Raw genomic sequence first — 20,197 nt, 5'->3', positions numbered from 1 at the left:
CGAAAACCACTCGAGGATAAGGGTTAATGAAGGTAAGATGGTAGTATAGTAATCGTTAGTGGTGTAAATTGGGTAAAATTTGATAATTGATGGGGACAGTTCAACAAAAACTTGTTTACATTAGACTTGAAGGCTACTATGTTGTATTCAACTGGGAAGCAGGCCAGCGGAACAGTGTTTCACAAGCGGGCAGTTTTGGAAAAGAAGCTTTGTTTATGGAATCTACATTTAGATTTAGGCACAGAAATCGTATATAGTGGTTGTAGCTAGTTAGGTGTTCTTGTGAAAGTTTGGCAAGGGGGGACAATAGATTGGAGTTTAGTCGATCACTTGCCATGAAAATAACGATACAGCAGAGACAAGCTCGCAACATCTTTTTTGTGGGAAAGCGGCTGTAGGGAAGAGAAAGGGGCATCACCTATTAGGTTTTGAACTGGTTTTGAACTTTATCAAGGCTGGATAGGGCGCGCCGAGCAGCTTCTGCTCAGATGTGGTAATAGTACTCCATTTTAGGGCGTAATTGTACCGGCAGTGAGATACTTACTTACTGGAGCGGTAGAGTGATCCAATCATTTTTCCAGCGATGTTGGCAACAGATTTGATGCATGTGTTCCATTTCAGACCTGGAGTGACTTCTAAGTTCTAAGATTCCAGTTTCTCTGCTTATCGTAGCTTATTATTTCGTTATTTTTTACTTCTCAGCTTTGTTTAACCTAGCCTCATTGGGGACACTAAATTCTACAAAGGTTGCTTCTTTCTTCCTTTTGTTTTATAACTACGTTTGTATCTGTCTTTTATAACATAGTGTATGCGTCAACAAAATGACAATGGCAGTTTCTGAAGATATACTTCGGGTTGGGCTGTCAACATTAGCGTTGGAAAAAAAAAAGAAGGAAAGCAAACAATACATGTATGAAATGCGGATGATATCACGCCGTTGTGCCTACGAAATGTTTTATCGTAGGAAGTCTGGGCAGCAGAGCACATATCAAATGTTTTCAATTGTGCACGTGATGAACACGAAACAAAATAAAGAAAACAAAAATGGCGTGAAACACCCAGTGTAACTGCGCAGAAGAAGAGAAAACGCGCCCAAAAACGCGCAGAAACGAAAGGATAAGAATCAGCAAATGTTTCAGAAAATAACAGACAAGCCTGTAAAAAAAAAAAAAAATGCGCATGACTTGGTGGCTAAAACAATTATCTTAATTGCATGGGAAACGCAGCCGTTAAAATAATCTGAGAAGAGTTTGTTTGTTTGTTTGTTGTTTGTTTGTTTATTTTAGAAATAAAATCCTAGATAAAGATTAACGCTAATTTTAAGAGAGAAAAAATGACTAAAATAACGTGTTTGTTGAATTATAATTGCAATTGCACAACATACATGCATTTATGATTATACTTGTTTATACTAATAAACGCGTGTATCTATATAGAGTTATCGTTTTAGAAACAGCAACGGAAGTGAATTCTGTTTTACGCATTAATTCTCGATTGGACAAAATTGCAATCAGGAAGGAGGAAGAAAACTGGTTCGCCAGGTCATCCTTGGTGCACCAACGGCCATCCAGACCAAGGGTCATATAAGATATGATGGAAGAGGGTTAGAATAGTTGCATGCTACTAACCTTTAGAAGTAAGTCACAATTGAATTTTACTAATAACTTTATCCATTAAGGTTCAATCTTCAGTGCATGCGACACTAACAATACAATTGCGAATTACTTAGGACTTCTACCTATTCATGGCGGAACTAGAGCAATCTACTCCGTATATTACGAGGTGCCTTCAATAATTTTCCAGATTTTTTGTACAGGTATTTCAAATTGTCGTAGACTTTTGGAAATTAAGTATGTTATTGCTATACATCTTATGATATGACTGACCAATTTTGATTATTCAGGTTCAAATGAACAGCTACAGCCGAAATTGGAATACACTCTACTAAAGCCTGATTGTCACAGTTAGTGAATTTCAAAAATACAGTTTGGATGCGAGGACACTTTAGAGGAATGATACGCAATAAAATTCTGTTTTAATCTTGAAAAAAAAATTGCATGGGAAACGTATGGCCTGCTTCAGAGTGCTTTTGGATCATCTTGCATGAATCGAGCATCAGTTTTTGAATGCCATAAGAGATTCAAGGAAGGCAGAGAGTTTGTGAGGGTGATGAGAGGTGTGGAAGGAGTAAGGAAGTCAGAACACCAGAGTTGATTGGTAAAATAAATAATTTCATGGATAAGAACCGTCGTGTGTCTATAGAGACAATAAGTGCACAGTTTGATGTTAATGTGGGAACTGTGCACACAATTATTCGCGAGGAATTGAAGATGTGGAAAATTTGTGCGAAGTTTATCCCAAGAGTGCTTAGAGAAGATCAGAAAGAAAGACGTTGTCATGAGCATGATTGGCATCAAGACAGTTCGCCACCCTTCCTATAGTCCAGACCTTGCTTTTTTGATTATTCCCTAAGCTCAAGAAAGAATCTTACAGGTTGTCGTTGAGGAGATAAAAGAGTATGTGACGAGGGTCGTTAACACGTTCACACAAGAGGACTTCCATATGGCCTCCAGAAGTTGTTGGAAAGTGTATTTGCAGCTGGAGGAGATTACTTCGAAGAGGGACTAGAGTATTATACGTGTACTATCAATAAAAGTGTCCATACGGAAATCTGGAAACTTATTAAAGGCACCTCGTTAATAAAGAGTTCTCTTCGAAATTCCCGAATTCGACAGAAAGATTCCCGAATTCGACAAGATACACATGAAAAAGGTCGGAGATCACATCGAGATAGAACAGTAGTCCAAATAATTAAAAAATCTAACAAAATATGTATTTCTCCAGAAATCTGATTTGTTTAAATAATAATAAAAAAAAACATCGTATTTTTCTTGTATAAACGTCTTGGAATGTTTTCTTATTTTAAAAGACTCAAATGTTTATTTAGCAATGACTGGTACGTTATATAGCGGGGAATATATACAAGGTACACCGGCGAGTGCAGAAAACATTCTTAGGAGGAAATAGTTTGTCTTGGGTGATGTGCTATTAGATATTTATCTAACTGTTTTTTGCTCCTGAACAATGGCAAAATAAGACAAACACAACAAAGGCCTACTTTAAAATTCAACACAAATTTTATTAGATACATGGTCGCAAAAAAGGAATACCCACTTTTGCCTCTATAAACAGAGCTGGTACCAACATCGAAAGGTTATAGTCTTTGAATCTTCAACAGGAACTTGTCGTCGGTTCATCTGTCTTCGAAGATATGAGTTTGTAGGCGTTGAAGGGGTCGATCTGATGCCATCTGACGTAAAAAGATTCAGTCCTCGTACAGCGAGGATAGTGCAGTAGTTCATGAGAAATGTTCATGCCAGGCCGGCAGTTCAGACTATATAGCGGACTTAATTATGTGCCTAATTGTTTAGGCTTGAATACAACGTCTCCAGCGGACCTAAATAATTAATGTGCTTAATTGTTTAGGCTTGAATAAAAAAAAAGTCTCAAAGAGACGAAAGTTGGAGGCTCCATTTTTCCTCACATGGAGGGCTAGTCCGAACACTCTTCTTGCTCGGGCTGCTGGATCAAACTGAAAAAAAAACGTGAAAGCGAAACGTTACGACCGATTTGATTGATCCAAAATAAATACAATGGGAGGCATGATGTAGTTATCCCATTTGTAACAGTGCACCTTTATCTTATCTTTTAGTATCATTATCTATTAGTATTATCTTAAGCTGTATATAGATACTAGTAATATTCACCGGTACCGGTGTGGACATATATTGCTGGTTGGAATGTTCCTATTTACTTTGCCTCCCCACGAGGGCAGAGTTAGACACTAGGGTCGTTTTTTTAATGTGGGGAAAGGAACAAAAATAAAAATTGTTTCAGTCGTGATGTTAGGGAATATATTGCTGGTTGGAATGTTGTTCAAGAAAAAATAATTTTAGATATACTCATATTTACAATGTTTGCCTTGGATAAATAGTTTAAAACAGCATTTGAAATATGATGTCACGTAAGAAAAAATAGTTCGGTGGTCTTCTTGAAAATACTACTTGAAATGGCATTTGTAATATAAAGTCTAGTCATCAAAAACCATTAGCGCGGTCGTGTTACTAAACAATACGTTTTTTTACAGACAATTGTGAAATGGCAAATAGCTTTAACGAATCGAAACAAATTCGAAAATAAAAGAAAAGAAAATTATTCAAAATCTTAAAAATTCCAATAAAATTAGTTAACTATTAATTTTTTTTAATATATATTCCTGTGCGATGTTTTACTCTGTTTTTTTTTTTTAATTTAAACCAGTCTTTCCACGTTAACAATCACCTTTAAAATGACGGCTTTTCTAAGGTCTTCGAGTATGCTGAAAACGAATATCACATTTAAATTTTGCGCAGGCAAGTAGTTTTCTGGATATTAAGAATTTTTTCTAATGTATTATTTAATAAATGTCAGTAGCGTTTGCCATTCTTAACATGGGAAGAAAGTTTTTTTTTTACATGCATGCGCATTAGTACTTCTTAGTTGAAAAAAAAAATAACATGACCACCAGTAAAAAAAACATAATAAATAAGATTGGATAATAAAAGTCTTAATATCTAGAAAATTACTTGTCTGCGCAAAATTTCAACATAATATCCGTTTTCAGCATACTGAAAAACCCCATGAGTCGTCATTTTAAAGGTAAGTGTTAAGGTGGAAAGAAAGTAAAAAATATCCCAATTTAATTTTTATTTTATAAAACGATTAAAATCTATCTTTAAAAAAATAACAAATATATGCCTCCCCACCCCCCAGTCACATATTATTATTAGTCTGTGAGGATTATAGAAGTATGAAAGAACTACATACAATTTGTTAAGCAAAACTCAATGGTTTTGGATATTAAAATAATTTCCAACGCTAATTGTTAATTTTTACCCATTTACTTTTAATTATCGCTTATGTTTGAAATCATGTTTTGTGGAATGGGATCCCCCCTCCGTTCAGTCTCGGAAGACAACGAATGTAAGGGTAGCTGCGCGTGAAATTGTGAGGCAAGGGTTGCACAATCCTCAACCACACCTTTCCTGAATCGGCACTGCTTGAGTCCAGTGGCAAGGAGAAGTCCAGGACGACTGGAAACAATACCAACATTATCGGAGAGCACATACAGCACCTGGAATTCCTAAACAGTCACCCATTCTAGAACTGATCAGACTCAACGTTGCTTTACTTTGGTGATCTCACGGGAGCCAAGATCATAGTGCAGTATTTGTTCTGATGCTACACTTCACCTTTTCTGTCCCTGGTCAGTGGAGGAGAAATCCTTCATGACTAAGACAATTTATATTTTTGTTCCTATCCAGAGTGCCCTTTTTGGGGAGCTGGATTTTCTCTCCATTAAAAACCGACCTTGTTTCTAATTCTGCTCACGTGGGGAGGTAAGTACATAAGAACATAAGTTAAATCATGACGTAATGGCAATACCAAAATTATTTTGTTAAGGTAATGTTTTAAGCTCTATCTATAAGAAATACTACAGACTGGGGATATCAAAATTTCGATCTTTATTTGTTGGGAATTTAGTATTTGTTAGCAATGCGATATTTTCCATTTTAAAGTTAGTGAGGATCCCCGATTTTTCGAAATAAAACAAATTCCGTAAAATATTTATTAGGTTTAAAAGATTGTAACTAACAAAGTGACAGACGACCAGACAGACAGAGAGATGGATGAAGTCTTTATTCATATTAAATGATTTTCGTTTCTTTACGTTCAAATCAAAATCATCATCATCATCATCGTCGTCGTCGTCGTCGTCGTCGTCGGCGGCGGCGGCGTCATTGTCATCGTCATCAACATCATCATCATCATCGGCATCGTCACCGTCATCGTCAGCAACGTCATCATAATCATCGTCATCATGATCATCACCATCGTGTTTCACTCCATCCCGAGATCCATCGTCAAGCATTGTCCAAGGTATCCGTCAGGTCATCCCATGGAGCATGCCCCACCCAGGGGACAGTCTGTGAGGATGTGTACGATAGTCTGCACTTCGGCGCTACAGAGACATCGGGCGTCTTGTACATTGTGAGAATTTCTCTCACAAGGTTTTTGTCCTGGCAGAATGAAAGAAAACCAATCAGAAAATTACAACAGGCTCACCTTTTAAACTTCAACATAGATTTTATTAAAGCAAAAAGATCCAAGTTGCAAAAGATGCGTTATCTTCAGCTATCTGCCGTAATGGGCCGGTAACACCCCAAAGGGGTAATAGTTCATCTTCGAGAAAATCTGGGTAAAAAACTCCGCTGACGAAGAACGCTGCAACAGGTTAAAGAGTTAAGTGATATCTTCCAAGATGGACACTGCAAGTCCGGTAGCCTTGAGAAGTGAGATCACTGTAGATAACTGTCCAAATGGCGGACAGGTAAAACTGTGGACCTTAATTTCGTCTCTGACAGACATTATGTTGTAATGATGAAAGTTAATTGATTCACAGAGCACGACAGCATGCGATAATATAATATTTCGTCCAACAAGGGCATTGGTGTTTGCAAATGATAATAATATTTCGCCCCATATTATGGCATTAAACCGTCTCAATGAGACAAAGTGACTTGACAAGTGAAAATTCGAACATCCATTTCAACCTGTCTGTCGAATCTGGTGATCTGGAAAGATAAATTTGGCGCCAAGAATACCCTCGGCAATTAGTTATAACAGTTCGTGTTAGATCATCAAAGTTAAGCAATTTTGAGCCCAGCCAATAGCAGATGGGTGACCATTTGGGAATACTAAATACTGTATGTTACTGTTTGGTGAACTGGATTTCCCGACGTTAAAACAGCGAGGAAGCAAGTTAATAGGGATTCAAATATATCTAGTTTTCCTCGAAACCACCTGTAATAAACGGTTCGATGATCTGATCTTCACAAGATGGGATTTTGATATTGGTTTTGTTTACGACAAGTTCTCCAAACTCGGACATTAGACCATCCCAAGTAAATGGTTGTTCCCACAATCACAATAGGCGACTTCGCTAGTTTGTCACAATTGGATTTTTGGCATTCAGTAACTAGGATCCGTCTAGCTATGTAGGCAAAAAGACAGGCTAGTCGATTAAAGACGTTTCCAGTTATCATCAGAGCATATGTTTAATGTATATCGGACCATAACATTTTTTGTTTTAAGCGGCAGAAACTCAAGATGTATGCATTATTATAACTATCCTCGCTTGCTTTTTAAAGATTAATTTTCCCTGACTTGTTAAAACTCTAGTTTTAAAAGTCCAATCAACATACATAATTCTAATTTTTTAGTAGTGCCGTTTGCCTATGTGTAGAAATCATTAATTTATTTCTCATACATTTCACCTTTGAACTTATGACCATATGACAGCCACCTTTAACCTCACCCTATCTTCGTAACATTAAGTACGGTTCTAAAAGTGTTAAACATAACACAAGGCAGAATTTAAGAGCATATCCTGAATGTATATCGGACCATAACATCTACGACCTTGGACGATGAAATCACGGGTGGCGCGCAATTGTGACCGAGAAAACTTAAAACCGTCCCGTCTGCTCTGTTTGTTGCTAAATTGATGGGAATCAGCTCAACTTAGCCTAAAATAGATTTAATTTTGAAATATCTTGGCACAACACGCCGCGGGTTACAACCACGGCAAGTACAAGTCGGTGTATAGGAATGCGGTGGATGGTGACGTTATTCGACAGATAAGCACACACATTTCCGCCTCTGTCTCACTGCAGCCCCTCATGCTATGACATGAATCGTTGTTAAGAAAATGATTTCCAAAAATAGAATCACAACAATCACTTTTTTTTTGTGTCTACCATTTTACATAACTTTCATTTCGGTGTCTTTGTAATGTTGTGTGTACGGCGGAAAGAGAGCGGATAGAATTCGGCAAATGTGTTGAATAAAAACGCAAAATAACCGAGAAACATTTTTCAGAAAATAGCAAAAGAAAAATATTACAATATGACAGCGACAGCAACAGGGAGTCGAAATAGAGAATAAATAATAAATTAAAAATAAGCAAACGATATTTCTCTGGGGAAACAAAGATAAGACGAGCAACAACAATGGATCAACTCGTGATTTGTCTGTGAGAAGAAAAGAAATACAAACAAGAAAATGATGGGCAATGTCAATTTCATGTATCTCACACAAGTGTATCTTTGGTGGTTTTGTTATGGACGCTTTGCGAATGGACATTTGACAATGGACAATTTGTACAGCTTGTTAGCAGCAGCAGGGAGTGGTTAACGACACGAACAGACAACCTGAGTGTGTTAAGTTCGAACACAGGCCGTTCCATAGAAGCATGTTCATTTAGGGATACTGGCCCCTATCATAGAAAAAATTCTAAATAGAAAATTACCGGGGAAACAAATAACAACAAAATCATCATGAATGATACTCAGAAACAATAACAACAATAACAACAATAACAGCATTAGCAACAACAGCAGAAATAGCAAAAATAGCAACAATGGAAGCAATTACAGCAATAGCCACAAAAACAGCAATAGCAATAATAGCAGAAATAGCAACGATAGCAAAAATAGTAACAATAGCAACAAGAGCAAAAATAGCAGCAATTAGAGTAACAGAAACAATAGCAGCAATAGCAGCAATAGCGGCAATAGAAACAATAGCAACAACACCAGCATAGCAACAATAGCAGCAATAGAAACAATATCAACAAAAGCAGTAATAGCAACAATAGCAGCAATAGTAACAAATGGCAGCAATAGCAGCAATCGCAACAATAGCAACAATAGCAGCAATAGCAAAAACAGCAGCAATAGCAGCAGTAGCAACAATAGCAACAATGCCAGCAATAGCAACAATAGCAGCAATAACAACAATAGCAGCAATAGCAACAATAACAACAATAGCAGCAATAGCAACAATAACAGCAATAGCAGCAATAGCAACAATAAACGCAGAAGCAACAATAGCAGCAGTAGCAACAATAGCAACAATAGCAGCAATAGCTACAATAGCAGCAATCGCAGCAATAGAAACAATAGCATCAATAGCCCCAATAGCAGCAATAGCAACAATATCAGCAATAGAAACAATAGCAACCATAGCAGCAATAGCAACAATAGCAGCATAGCAACAAAAGCAGCAGTAGCAGCAATAGAAACAATAGCAACATAGCAACAATAATAACAATAGCAGCAATAGCAACAATAATAACAATAGAACTAATAGCAGCAATAGCAACACTAGCAGCAATAGCAACAATAGCAATAATAGCAGCAATAGCAACAATAACAGCAATAGCAACAATAGCAACAATAGAAGTAGTTGCAACAATAGCAGCAATAGCAGCAATTGCAACAATAGCAGCAATAGCAACAATAGCAACAATGGCAGCTATAGCAACAATAACAGCAATAGCAACAATAGCAAAAATAGCCGCAATAACAGCAATAGCAAAAATAGCGACAATAGCAGCAATAGCAACAATATCAGCAATAGAAACAATAGCAACTATAGAAGCAATAGCAACAATAGCAGCATAGCAACAAAAGCAAAAGTAGCAACAATAGTAACAATAGCAGCATAGCAACAATAATAACAATAGCAGCAATAGCAACAATAGCAACAATAACAACAATAGAAACAATAGCAGCAATAGCAGCTAGCAACAATAGCAATAATAGCAGCAATAGCAATAATAGCAGCAATAGCATCAATAGCGACAATAGCATCAATAGCAATAATAGCAGCAATAGCAACAGTGGCAACAATAGCAGCTATAGCATCAATAGCATCAATAGCATCAGTAGCAACAATAGCCGCAATGACAGCAATAGCGACAATAGCAGCAATAGCAGCGAATGTTGTTTCCGTATCGACTTTCGATTGTTCAAAAGCTCAAATCAGAATTTTCTTTCAATCAATCAAAACACCAGAGATATTCACTTTGTAGGGGACTAGGATATATAAATACCCCAATCCCGTTACAAGAGAATAATGAAACGAATGAGGAATTGAAGGAAACAAAGGCTCAGTTAATGGATAAGATAAACGTTGTTTATTTGCTATTGAAAGAAATGAATGTTTTAGTTATGATGTGTCCGAGCGTATGTAACCAATGCTTGTTGCAGGACTGGTGTTGTAGCAAAAGGAGGAGATGTGTTTTCACCTCAAGTTCGGGTTACTATTGCTTGTTCCCGCGAGGGAAAAGAAACAAATGTTGTAGGAAAATTGAGAATGGTAGTTCAGCTTGTGTATGCATTGATCAGGAGTGACTTTTGTAGGGTATTATAATTAAACAAAGCGTACTTATCTTTTCAGACGACGGGGGGGGGGTAAGTGGCGGCCAGTCGTGCTACTTCGGTGATATGTATCAGGCTTTTAACTGGAGAGCGACGACTACATTTATCGACCTAGCGGCGCGGCGTTTTTGCCTCCTGTGTTTTTCTTCTTTTTCTTCTTTGGTTTGTGTAAGATAGGCATTGTTAGAATTGAAGGCGTCTCGGCTCATAACGTGAGAGCGGAGTTAGCTTCAGTTCACTGGTGCCTTATTTCTTCTTCTTCTTCTTCTTCTTCTTCTTCTTCATCTCTTTAGGTCGGGTGGAAGAATGTCTGTGCGTTCACTGACGCAGCTGGGCGAATCTCCTTTTCTTTTCTTTTTCTTCTTCATTTCTTTAGGTCGGGTGGAAGACTGTCCGTGCGTTCACTGACGCAGCTAGGCGAATCTCTCCTCTTTTTTCTTTCTGGTCCCCTCCTTTTATAGTCGTAAACCGGCTCCCAGCGGCTGTGATAATTTAGGCCTTTATTTTCGGCGGGGAGCTCTGCCATTGGTTCATAATTCTTTTTATGGTTTCTTATTTTTCTTTTTCCAAACGGAAGCGATGCGTGGAGCCATGTGCAAACGAAGATTTCTTATTTTGTCTTTTATGCTGGAGACGTTAGCATCCGGTTGGCATGTTCCCACACACATCGCCACCCGAAATAGCGGAGCTATTCCGAGAGTGCCCGTGAGGATTTTAGTGGATTGGTTGGTTGGTTGGTTAGTTGGTTCGTTGGTGGGTTGGTTCGTTGGTTGGTTCGTTGGTGGGTTGGTTCGTTGGTGGGTTGGTTCGTTGGTGGGTTGGTTCGTTGGGTTGGTTCGTTGGTGGGTTGGTTCGTTGGTTGGTTCGTTGGTGGGTTGGGTTGGTTTGTTGGTTGGTTCGTTGGTTTGTTGGTTGGTTCGTTGGTTGGTTCGCCATTTATGGCTCAGAGGTTTTTTTTTTTTTTTTGGAGGTTGAGGAGTTTTTTTTTTTTTTTTTTTTTTTTGGATAGTTTTATTTAGAAGAGGTGAAGTGTTCCTAGGATGTTTGTAGGTGTGTGTGCATGCCTCGTTCAACCTCATCCATTTCATTTAAATAAAGGGGTCACCATATTTGTAGGGGACTAGGATATATAAATACCCCAATCCCGTTACAAGAGAATAATGAAACGAATGAGGAATTGAAGGAAACAAAGGCTCAGTTAATGGATAAGATAAACGTTGTTTATTTGCTATTGAAAGAAATGAATGTTTTAGTTATGATGTGTCCGAGCGTATGTAACCAATGCTCGTTGCAGGACTGGTGTTGTAGCAAAAGGAGGAGATGTGTTTTCACCTCAAGTTCGGGTTACTATTGCTTGTTCCCGCGAGGGAAAAGAAACAAATGTTGTAGGAAAATTGAGAATGGTAGTTCAGCTTGTGTATGCATTGATCAGGAGTGACTTTTGTAGGGTATTATAATTAAACAAAGCGTACTTATCTTTTCAGACGACGGGGGGGGGTAAGTGGCGGCCAGTCGTGCTACTTCGGTGATATGTATCAGGCTTTTAACTGGAGAGCGACGACTACATTTATCGACCTAGCGGCGCGGCGTTTTTGCCTCCTGTGTTTTTCTTCTTTTTCTTCTTTGGTTTGTGTAAGATAGGCATTGTTAGAATTGAAGGCGTCTCGGCTCATAACGTGAGAGCGGAGTTAGCTTCAGTTCACTGGTGCCTTATTTCTTCTTCTTCTTCTTCTTCTTCTTCTTCATCTCTTTAGGTCGGGTGGAAGAATGTCTGTGCGTTCACTGACGCAGCTGGGCGAATCTCTCCTCTTTTTTCTTTCTGGTCCCCTCCTTTTATAGTCGTAAACCGGCTCCCAGCGGCTGTGATAATTTAGGCCTTTATTTTCGGCGGGGAGCTCTGCCATTGGTTCATAATTCTTTTTATGGTTTCTTATTTTTCTTTTTCCAAACGGAGGCGATGCGTGGAGCCATGTGCAAACGAAGATTTTTTATTTTGTCTTTTATGCTGGAGACGTTAGCATCCGGTTGGCATGTTCCCACAACTTTCAAACCTCGCGCGTAGTATAAAAAGCCAACCACAACCATTCCTTTCTCTTTCTTATTCTCTGACTAGACCATTTAAAACAAAATGAGAGACATTCACAAAGAACTGTATGTTTAGCTCAAGTACAAACATGCGTGTACACAATTTTATACATAGTCTCTCGCTGGTAAAACAGACACACTAATAGACGCACATCTACATACTTATCCTATTTACAAACTTGCAATCGTGCGATACGGCAACCGAAATGAACGTTTTGCCAATGGATGATTTGTACAACTTGTTAGAAGCAGCAGCAGCAGAACCGGCGGTGAATTTTATTTTACGTATCAACTCTCTATTGGTCAAAAGTCTAAAGCAGCATTTTCTTTCAATCAATCACAATATGAAATTTGCGCATGATACAGCAACACAAACATAGCGTTTTTTGTTCTTTTTTCTTTCTTTGCTGTTTTTATTCCCGACTAAACATACGTATATACTAAGCTTTTTGGTCTCGAAAGATAAGTAACACATACATGATAAAAAATATTCACGAACTATGCTACGACAAACGCAGTTCGCCGTCTGTACGTATACATATATTCACAGAGGTATGCACTTTCTCACTAATTAAACCGAGGAAAAAATATTATACACGAATCTATGAGGTTGGTGCAAAACATTTCGCCCGTCTGTAGAAAAGACATTTTAAACCATTGTAATTTCTATTATGTATATTATTACTTAAACATGTGATTATGATTAATTCATAATTTTTTCTTTCGTATTATTAATGCATTATTCACATAGTTCTGCAAAATATTATCACCCGGCATAATCCACGTTGAAACACCGATTCCCGTTAGATCACAGAAGTTAAGCAACGTTGAGTCTGGTCAGTACTAAAATGAGTGACCATTTAGGAATTCCTGGTGCTGTATGTGCTCTCTGTTTATCTCGAAATTGTTTCCAGTCGTCTAGCACTTGTCACTGGATTCAAGCAGTGCCGATTCAGGAGAGGTATGGTTGGAGTATTGCGCAACCCTTGCCTCACAATTACACGTGCAGCTACCCTTACAGAGGGTATCTATTGTCTCTTGAGATTGAATGGAGGCATCGATCGATTCTCACCCGTACTGACCTGAAAACGACTTTCTTCCGTCAACAGAAAGAGAGTCAGCTTCCATCATGATAATGCTCGTCCTTACACAGCATTATTGACCAAAGAACTTCTAGGAGAATTTGGTTGAGAAATCTTGCCGCATCCTGTATATTCTCCTGACTTAGCTCCCTCGGATTATCTCTTATTTAGAGGATTACAAAACCATTTAGATGGAGTTAGGTTAACCTCGCGAGATGAGATTGAACATGAGCTTGAACAAGAGTTAGATTCATATTTCACATCAAAATCTAAATAATTTTACAAGCGAGGCATTTATAAACTCGTTGACAGATGGAATCAAATTATAGAAAGCAAAGGTTGTTGGTGTTTAGAATGAAGATAAAGAACATAGTTTTTCATTTTCAAGATGAAATTGTAAATCGTCAAAATCTTTTTTATCAATCTGACCCAATGCGTATGGATTTTACACACAGTGCCATAAGTAAGCTTTAAGGCACCTCATATATGGCACCCTTCATTCTGCATCAGTCAAATCTCACAGTACCATTAAGAGGCCTCTTAAAAGCAAAGCGGAGTACTAGTGGATAAAAAATTACAAGAGATCCCTCCAGCAGATCATATATTTGATTTGCAAGGAAATGTTGCTGTCATATTCTGATTCTGCAAAATAAACCGTCATCCAAGTTGATGCATTAAGTAAAGGACTTAGCACCGCTTTCCTTCAAAAAGGACAACCCATAGCGTTTGAATCGAAAATTTAATAGAGACTGAACAACTGTATGCCAACATAGAGCTTCTTGCAGTTGATTTTGTGTGTGAACGCTTAAGGACTTACATATGTGGAAGTTCATTCCAGATGGAAAGTGATCATAAATCTCTGGGAACGATCAACTTAAAAAAAATTAGTTACAGTTCTGTTTCACCTCCAACGCATACTGTTACGATTGCAAGAGTATGATATATACCATTTTATATCGCCTTGAACACATATGGAATAAGTGGATGGATTCTTAAGACTACCCAATAGGGAAGTTAAATAAGCCATTGATTGGACCTGAGAGTGTATTGTGTTTAATTTTCAACCCCAAAACTAGCTCAATTACATTAAGCAAGAAATGTGGATCTCAGACTGAGGATATCATTCTAAATTGGCCCGACACGTTCAATCAATGCTCTATATCAAATATTGAGCTTTTTATCTGGTTTGAATTGTCCTATAAATATTTATGTTAATATTTACACTTGCTTTAAGTGTACATAATTATTCAATTTGTAAACTTGAATTTTAATATATATATATATATATATATATATATATTGTTTTTAAAATGTAATTATCCACTGACACGTGTTTCGTCGTCTACGAACTCATCGGAGTGGCTAAATTCAGCCACTCCAATGAGTTCGTAGACGACGAAACACGTGTCAGTAGATAATTATATTTTAAAAACAATATATAGACCGCTCCACATTTGGGGGTACCAAATTGGTAAAAGGGACATTTATTTCCAACTCGCATTTAGGTAAACATGCACTTTCGTATAAATAATTGAATTAATTCAAAACGTATCGCAAAAACAAAAACAAACAAAAACAAATAAATAACTTTGTTTTCATTTTTCTGTAGTATGTTTTCAGAAATCAAGAGTTCCTTTCTGAAGCTAGCACTTAATTTCTATAGTAGATACATAGATATCCATATGTTCACTCAATAGTATTTATATTTTCATTTTTTCCGTCTCTCAAATCATGTTGAGTTAATAAAGAAGGTAAGAATCCGGATTTTCTTCATAATGATCTGATGGAGTATTCAACTAAGTGCTGTTACTTAAGATAACATCACCAAGAGAAGGCGCGTTATTCCTAGTATGAACTAGTGTGTCGAGGTAATCTTACTTTGTTATGTTTTAAATATTTGGTCAGAGTTTACTTGTAGGATAGAAGTATTCTCATGGCAGGTTTTCTTTACAAACCTTTGTACAGAAACACTGAAGATACTCTCTAGTAGGTAATTCATGTCAGTGTGTTTTGTATAGCTATGATTTGGAGTTTCCCATTTGTGTAAGTACTACCGCCATTCGCAAAGATAACAAATGAGACTCGTACAGAAGTTGATTCTCTATAGGCGTGTAACAGAGTGCGGACACGCGTATGGCAGCAGCAGCAGCAGCAGATATACGGTGTGCTCTGTAAATCTTCCTTCACCGTGTTTCTTATCGCTCGGAGAATTAGTGTCAACGTATGCAAATAGCCGAATCGTGTGCGAAGTGACGTCACAGCGATGAAGAAGGAAAGAAAAAGATTATACAAAAAAAAAGTGTCTCGCGCGGTCCAAGAGCGAAAGCGAAAGATGTACTCTAAACATGACTGGACAAAGACATAATACAACGTGTTCGAAACTGCGGTGTCTTGTTAAGCACATTAGAGCATGAGAAGACTTTTGAACAAGAGACAAAGTTTTATTCTGGAAGTACGTGTAAATAAATGTCTGTTGTTTCAACTGAAAAATGAGCAAAATTCTTTCTTTGTCTTTGTTTACTTGCAACTATTTACGTACAACGTGTGGGTCCCGACTGTTGATATGTAATGACCACGTTACAGACGGAGAGAATCCATCATTAGTTTATGTCGATTTAATTATCTTGGCCAAGAGACTAGTGAAGCGGAGGTCGAACTTGTAATTTTTTCTATTTGTAAACGATATATGTAAACCATATGAGTCAAAGGACAGGTATGGTGAACTTATGCCAAAAGAAACAAATAGAATTTGTTTCCGACATCATATTGTGCGTCACGCTGCTCTTTGGTGTTTGCATGGATAATACTGTTATTAAATATTATTATCAAAATTATTTAATACTGTTATTAATATTATTAAAATTATTTAATACTGTTATTAAATATTATTATTAAAATTATTTAATACTGTTATTAAATATTATTATTAAAATTATTTAATACTGTTATTAAATAAACAGCTATTAATTTACGCTGATTGGTAACATATTCTATTAAAAAAGAGACAAATCAGCTTTGAGAATGAACAACTGTTATTTAATAACGGTCTAACTACACAAACATGAGTATCAACGAATAAACAGCCACATGCACAAAATATCGGAAATAAAATTCTGCTGTATACTTGATCATATACTAACTGTCCCGATCTGGCGTTGCTCCAGAGTATTTATACTTTCATTTCTTCTTCTTCTTCTTCTTCTTCTTCTTCTTATTATTATTATTATTATTATTATTATTATTATTATTACCAAACCTATCGGACGTCTTCTGCAAATGTTCTTTTTTACTTTTAAATTTTAAACTAGCAGGGTGTTTGTCCGAGGTTCTTGGTGGGGGGGGGAGAAAAAAGTGTTAGTAGGCAGACAGGCTCTAACCCGTGCCGCGGAAAGAAAGTGAAAGAAAACCTGATATCTTACGACTACGCTATGATCCCACAGGACTTGAAAAGCGTTCAAATTTACTGATGTCAATCAAAAAGTTGTTAACTCAATGATAATTAAGTTGAGAATCATAGGAGTTGGCACAGAAATGAAAGTGGTATTTATTTTCTTCCCCGCGAAGTCATTCCCCCGAAAAAGGGGGAACCCTGGTAGCATCGAAATGAATAGCAATTGTCTGATATGAAGGGTTTCCCCGACATTGATCAAAGCTAATTGCTTTCAAGATGTCCCGGCACGAAAGGCCGCTTACGTCTTTGCTTCAATGTTTCACGTTATTTATACGAAAAAAAAAAACAAAAAAAAACGGATAAACACACGAAAGGACAATTTACATTCTATGGAGGCTAGGCGCGAACGTAAACCCCACAATTTTATTATACCATCCCTATTTAAGTTAAAAAATACTTATCAAAGTGGTATTATGTACATCTATATCAAAAACACTTGTAAACGTTTTTTTTTTTAATTTTTAAATTTTTTATTTCCATACTTTGTGGACCAGGCGCGTACGCAGACCCCATAATTTTAATAAATCATCATTATACCAGATCAAACATACCTATTCCTGTGTATCGATATATTTTCTATCATTATATGTAATCAGTTTTCTATAATAGTCAACCATATAGGAGCCTATTAGTGACCAGACACACACAGACGTTCAGCTTTATATATATATATATATATATATATATATATATATATATATATATATATATATATATATATATATATGTGGAATCTGCCGTCGAATCCCAATGTATGAGTTTCAGACACCTAAGTTGTCTGAAATCTACTCACATGACTTGTTTATAGTTATGAAAGTTCTTTGTACAAAAATTCCTACAGTTAATAGAAATGATTGCCACAAGACAGAGCAGACAGTAGATCAAAGTTCTTTACATCAGAATATTTCTTCTCTTCGATGCACGTCTTAACGAAAACTAAGCTGCATCTATTTCAGTGGTTTCAAACGCTCACCCCGATACCAACTAGGAGATTTCTACGTCCTAGCGCAATACATATAGCAGTTGGTAATCCCAAATGGTTTCCTATCGGGTCATGACCAGGTTCATCGTTGCTTAACTTCGGTGATGCAACGAGAATCTGTGTCAACGTTATTATGCCGTATTGTTCAGAATGGACTGTTGTTTCTTTTTTATTGTTGCATGCGATGTTATCAGCAGGAGTTGCAGTGACTATGCTAAACAAACAATCGAAATAGAAAAGTTTAAAAATTTCTCAGCTGAAAGCTTAAAGATCAAAGTAATTAAATCCTCAACTGACGAGTTTCTAGATCGACGCAAAATTTAATGACATTTTAAAAAATAAAACTACTTTCTATTTTTTCGACACCTTGTGCTGAACTCATTTCAAATAATATGTGCAATTGGCCGATTTATGTTTTGTTTTGTGCATCTTTGAAAAATAAAAAATGTTATTTATCTGCCACCATCCTATGGGAGTGTTTCTTCTTTTAAACATTAATAGCTATGACTTTTTCTCTGCTTGTAATGCTATAGTATTAAAATATCCATTGTCAGCCGAGTAGAATAATAAAGGTGCAGCTTGATAAAGTTCACTTTCATCCTGGTAAATCAATCATACAATACCGCTTAAATGTTCTTGAACATATGGTGCAATGGGGAAAAGGGCAGCTGGTTAATTTTAATACATCTAAACCCAAGTTTCCTTCTTTTCATGATAATCGCTCTGGCCCCCATCTGAACCCAAGTCAAATAAATCTTTCTGCTCTTGGGGAAAGGCAATGTCTTGAGAAGCTTCTGAGACTTACCTTCATTCTTGATCTGAAAAGGAACGCATATATAAAATATGTTGCCAAGATCGCTGCAAAAATGGTTGGACCATTGTACCGCTCCATTATCTCATTGCCGACGCAATTCTTTATCTGTATAAGAGCCAAGTACGTCCTAAAATGCAATACTGTTATCACATCTGGGTAGGAGCTTTTCGGCGCGTCCTATCTTGCCTTGGTAGAGTTTAAAACTGACTTCGAAACATACAGGTGATGTCCTTTTCTATTCTCTGCAATCTCTTTCCCACAGAAGAGACGTTGTGAGCTTGTTTCTGTTATATTGTTATTTTCATGGCAAGTGCTCATCTGAGCTCTAATCTGTAGACCCCTCCTACCAAACTTTCACAAACAACACTCAACTAACTACAACCATTGTCAACAATTTTCCCCATCCATCCACTCCTCTCTATCTGTGCCTCAATCTAAATGCAGATTCCATGAACAAAGCTCAAAGCTTTTTTATTAGAATGGCCACATGTGGAACACTGTTTCATTAAACTGCTTCCCAGCCGACTACAATATGGTAGCCTTCAAGTCCAATGTAAACAAGTTCTTATTAAGCCGTCCCCTTAAATAACCAAAGCTTACCCAATCTACACCATAAACGATTACTAAACTACCACCTTACATCCATTAACCCTTATCCTTGAGTAGCCTTCGGGCATTAATAAGTGGTGACTACTTTGTAAAAAATGTTTATATTACACACGTGCCGTCGTCGTCGTCGTCGTCGAACTGAAGTTCTTGCTAGTCTTTTGATAACAAATTACTCGGATTCTGATGTTGATTCATAAAAAAAGGATTTATTTAAAATAGAAAGGATCCGTCACAGAAAACATCGGAGAGACTATTTTATATTTTTTGAATTATTCGGGCTACTGTTTCCATCATTAGTGCTATTTTCACAACGTTTCAGACAATATAACTTCCGACCTTCTTCAGGTGTCTCTTGTCGAACGCGAGAATGTTCGCGAAATTTTGATTGGAACTCTTTACTTGATCAATGTTATGTAAACGCGTTTCTCTTATTAAATACACTTCTCTAAAATGTATATATGTATCTAATATCAGCATGAATCTTGACGTTGTTTGGGATTAAATAAGGTTAACAAATTTTCCACCGTCCCATACGTGTATTGCCATTAAAGTCGGTGAAACTACCCATTTTTTTAATCAAATCGATTGATTGCCTATTCTAATTGGGATCCATCCCTCGCAGTCCACCATGAAGAAGATTCACATGCTTCCCACAGTGACTTATTCCACAATACAATGTAATCTACATTGCACTATAAAGAATTTACTATGGATTTTATAAAACTATCTATAATTAATGGCTTCACTTAATGTTTAAAATGTAAAAGTCAAGTATCATAGTTCAATTGTACTATTTCAATTGCACAGAAACATTCATTTTGAACGCGCCAACTGTTGATTTTAATGCAA

At 37.0% G+C, this 20,197-nt stretch overlaps 1 protein-coding gene across 4 annotated transcripts in view; it reads right to left on the bottom strand.

Annotated features, from left to right (window-relative positions):
• Positions 1-3,118: 3,118 nt before the first annotated feature.
• The window catches only part of LOC145259625 (uncharacterized), a 62,478-nt gene continuing 45,399 nt past the window's right edge, over positions 3,119-20,197 (bottom strand). For 2 of the 4 annotated variants that reach the window (XR_013864177.1, XR_013864176.1), the window contains exon 2: positions 3,119-3,592. Coding sequence is in view for 1 of the 4 variants with exons in the window: in XM_080117282.1 (XP_079973408.1) it covers positions 5,534-5,971 (438 nt within the window). In the remaining 3 variants the exon portion in view is untranslated. Of the gene's footprint in view, positions 3,593-4,523; positions 6,120-18,730; positions 18,926-20,197 lie in introns of those variants that run through there. The other 2 variants (XR_013864178.1, XM_080117282.1) reach the window with 2 other exon arrangements.

Source organism: Euprymna scolopes, chromosome 3, assembly GCF_053919585.1.
Source record: "Euprymna scolopes isolate OS-2025 chromosome 3, ASM5391958v1, whole genome shotgun sequence".
Lineage (NCBI taxonomy): Eukaryota > Metazoa > Mollusca > Cephalopoda > Sepiida > Sepiolidae > Euprymna > Euprymna scolopes.
Note: the sequence above shows the minus strand (reverse complement) of the source record. Positions and strands in the feature narration are given on the sequence as shown.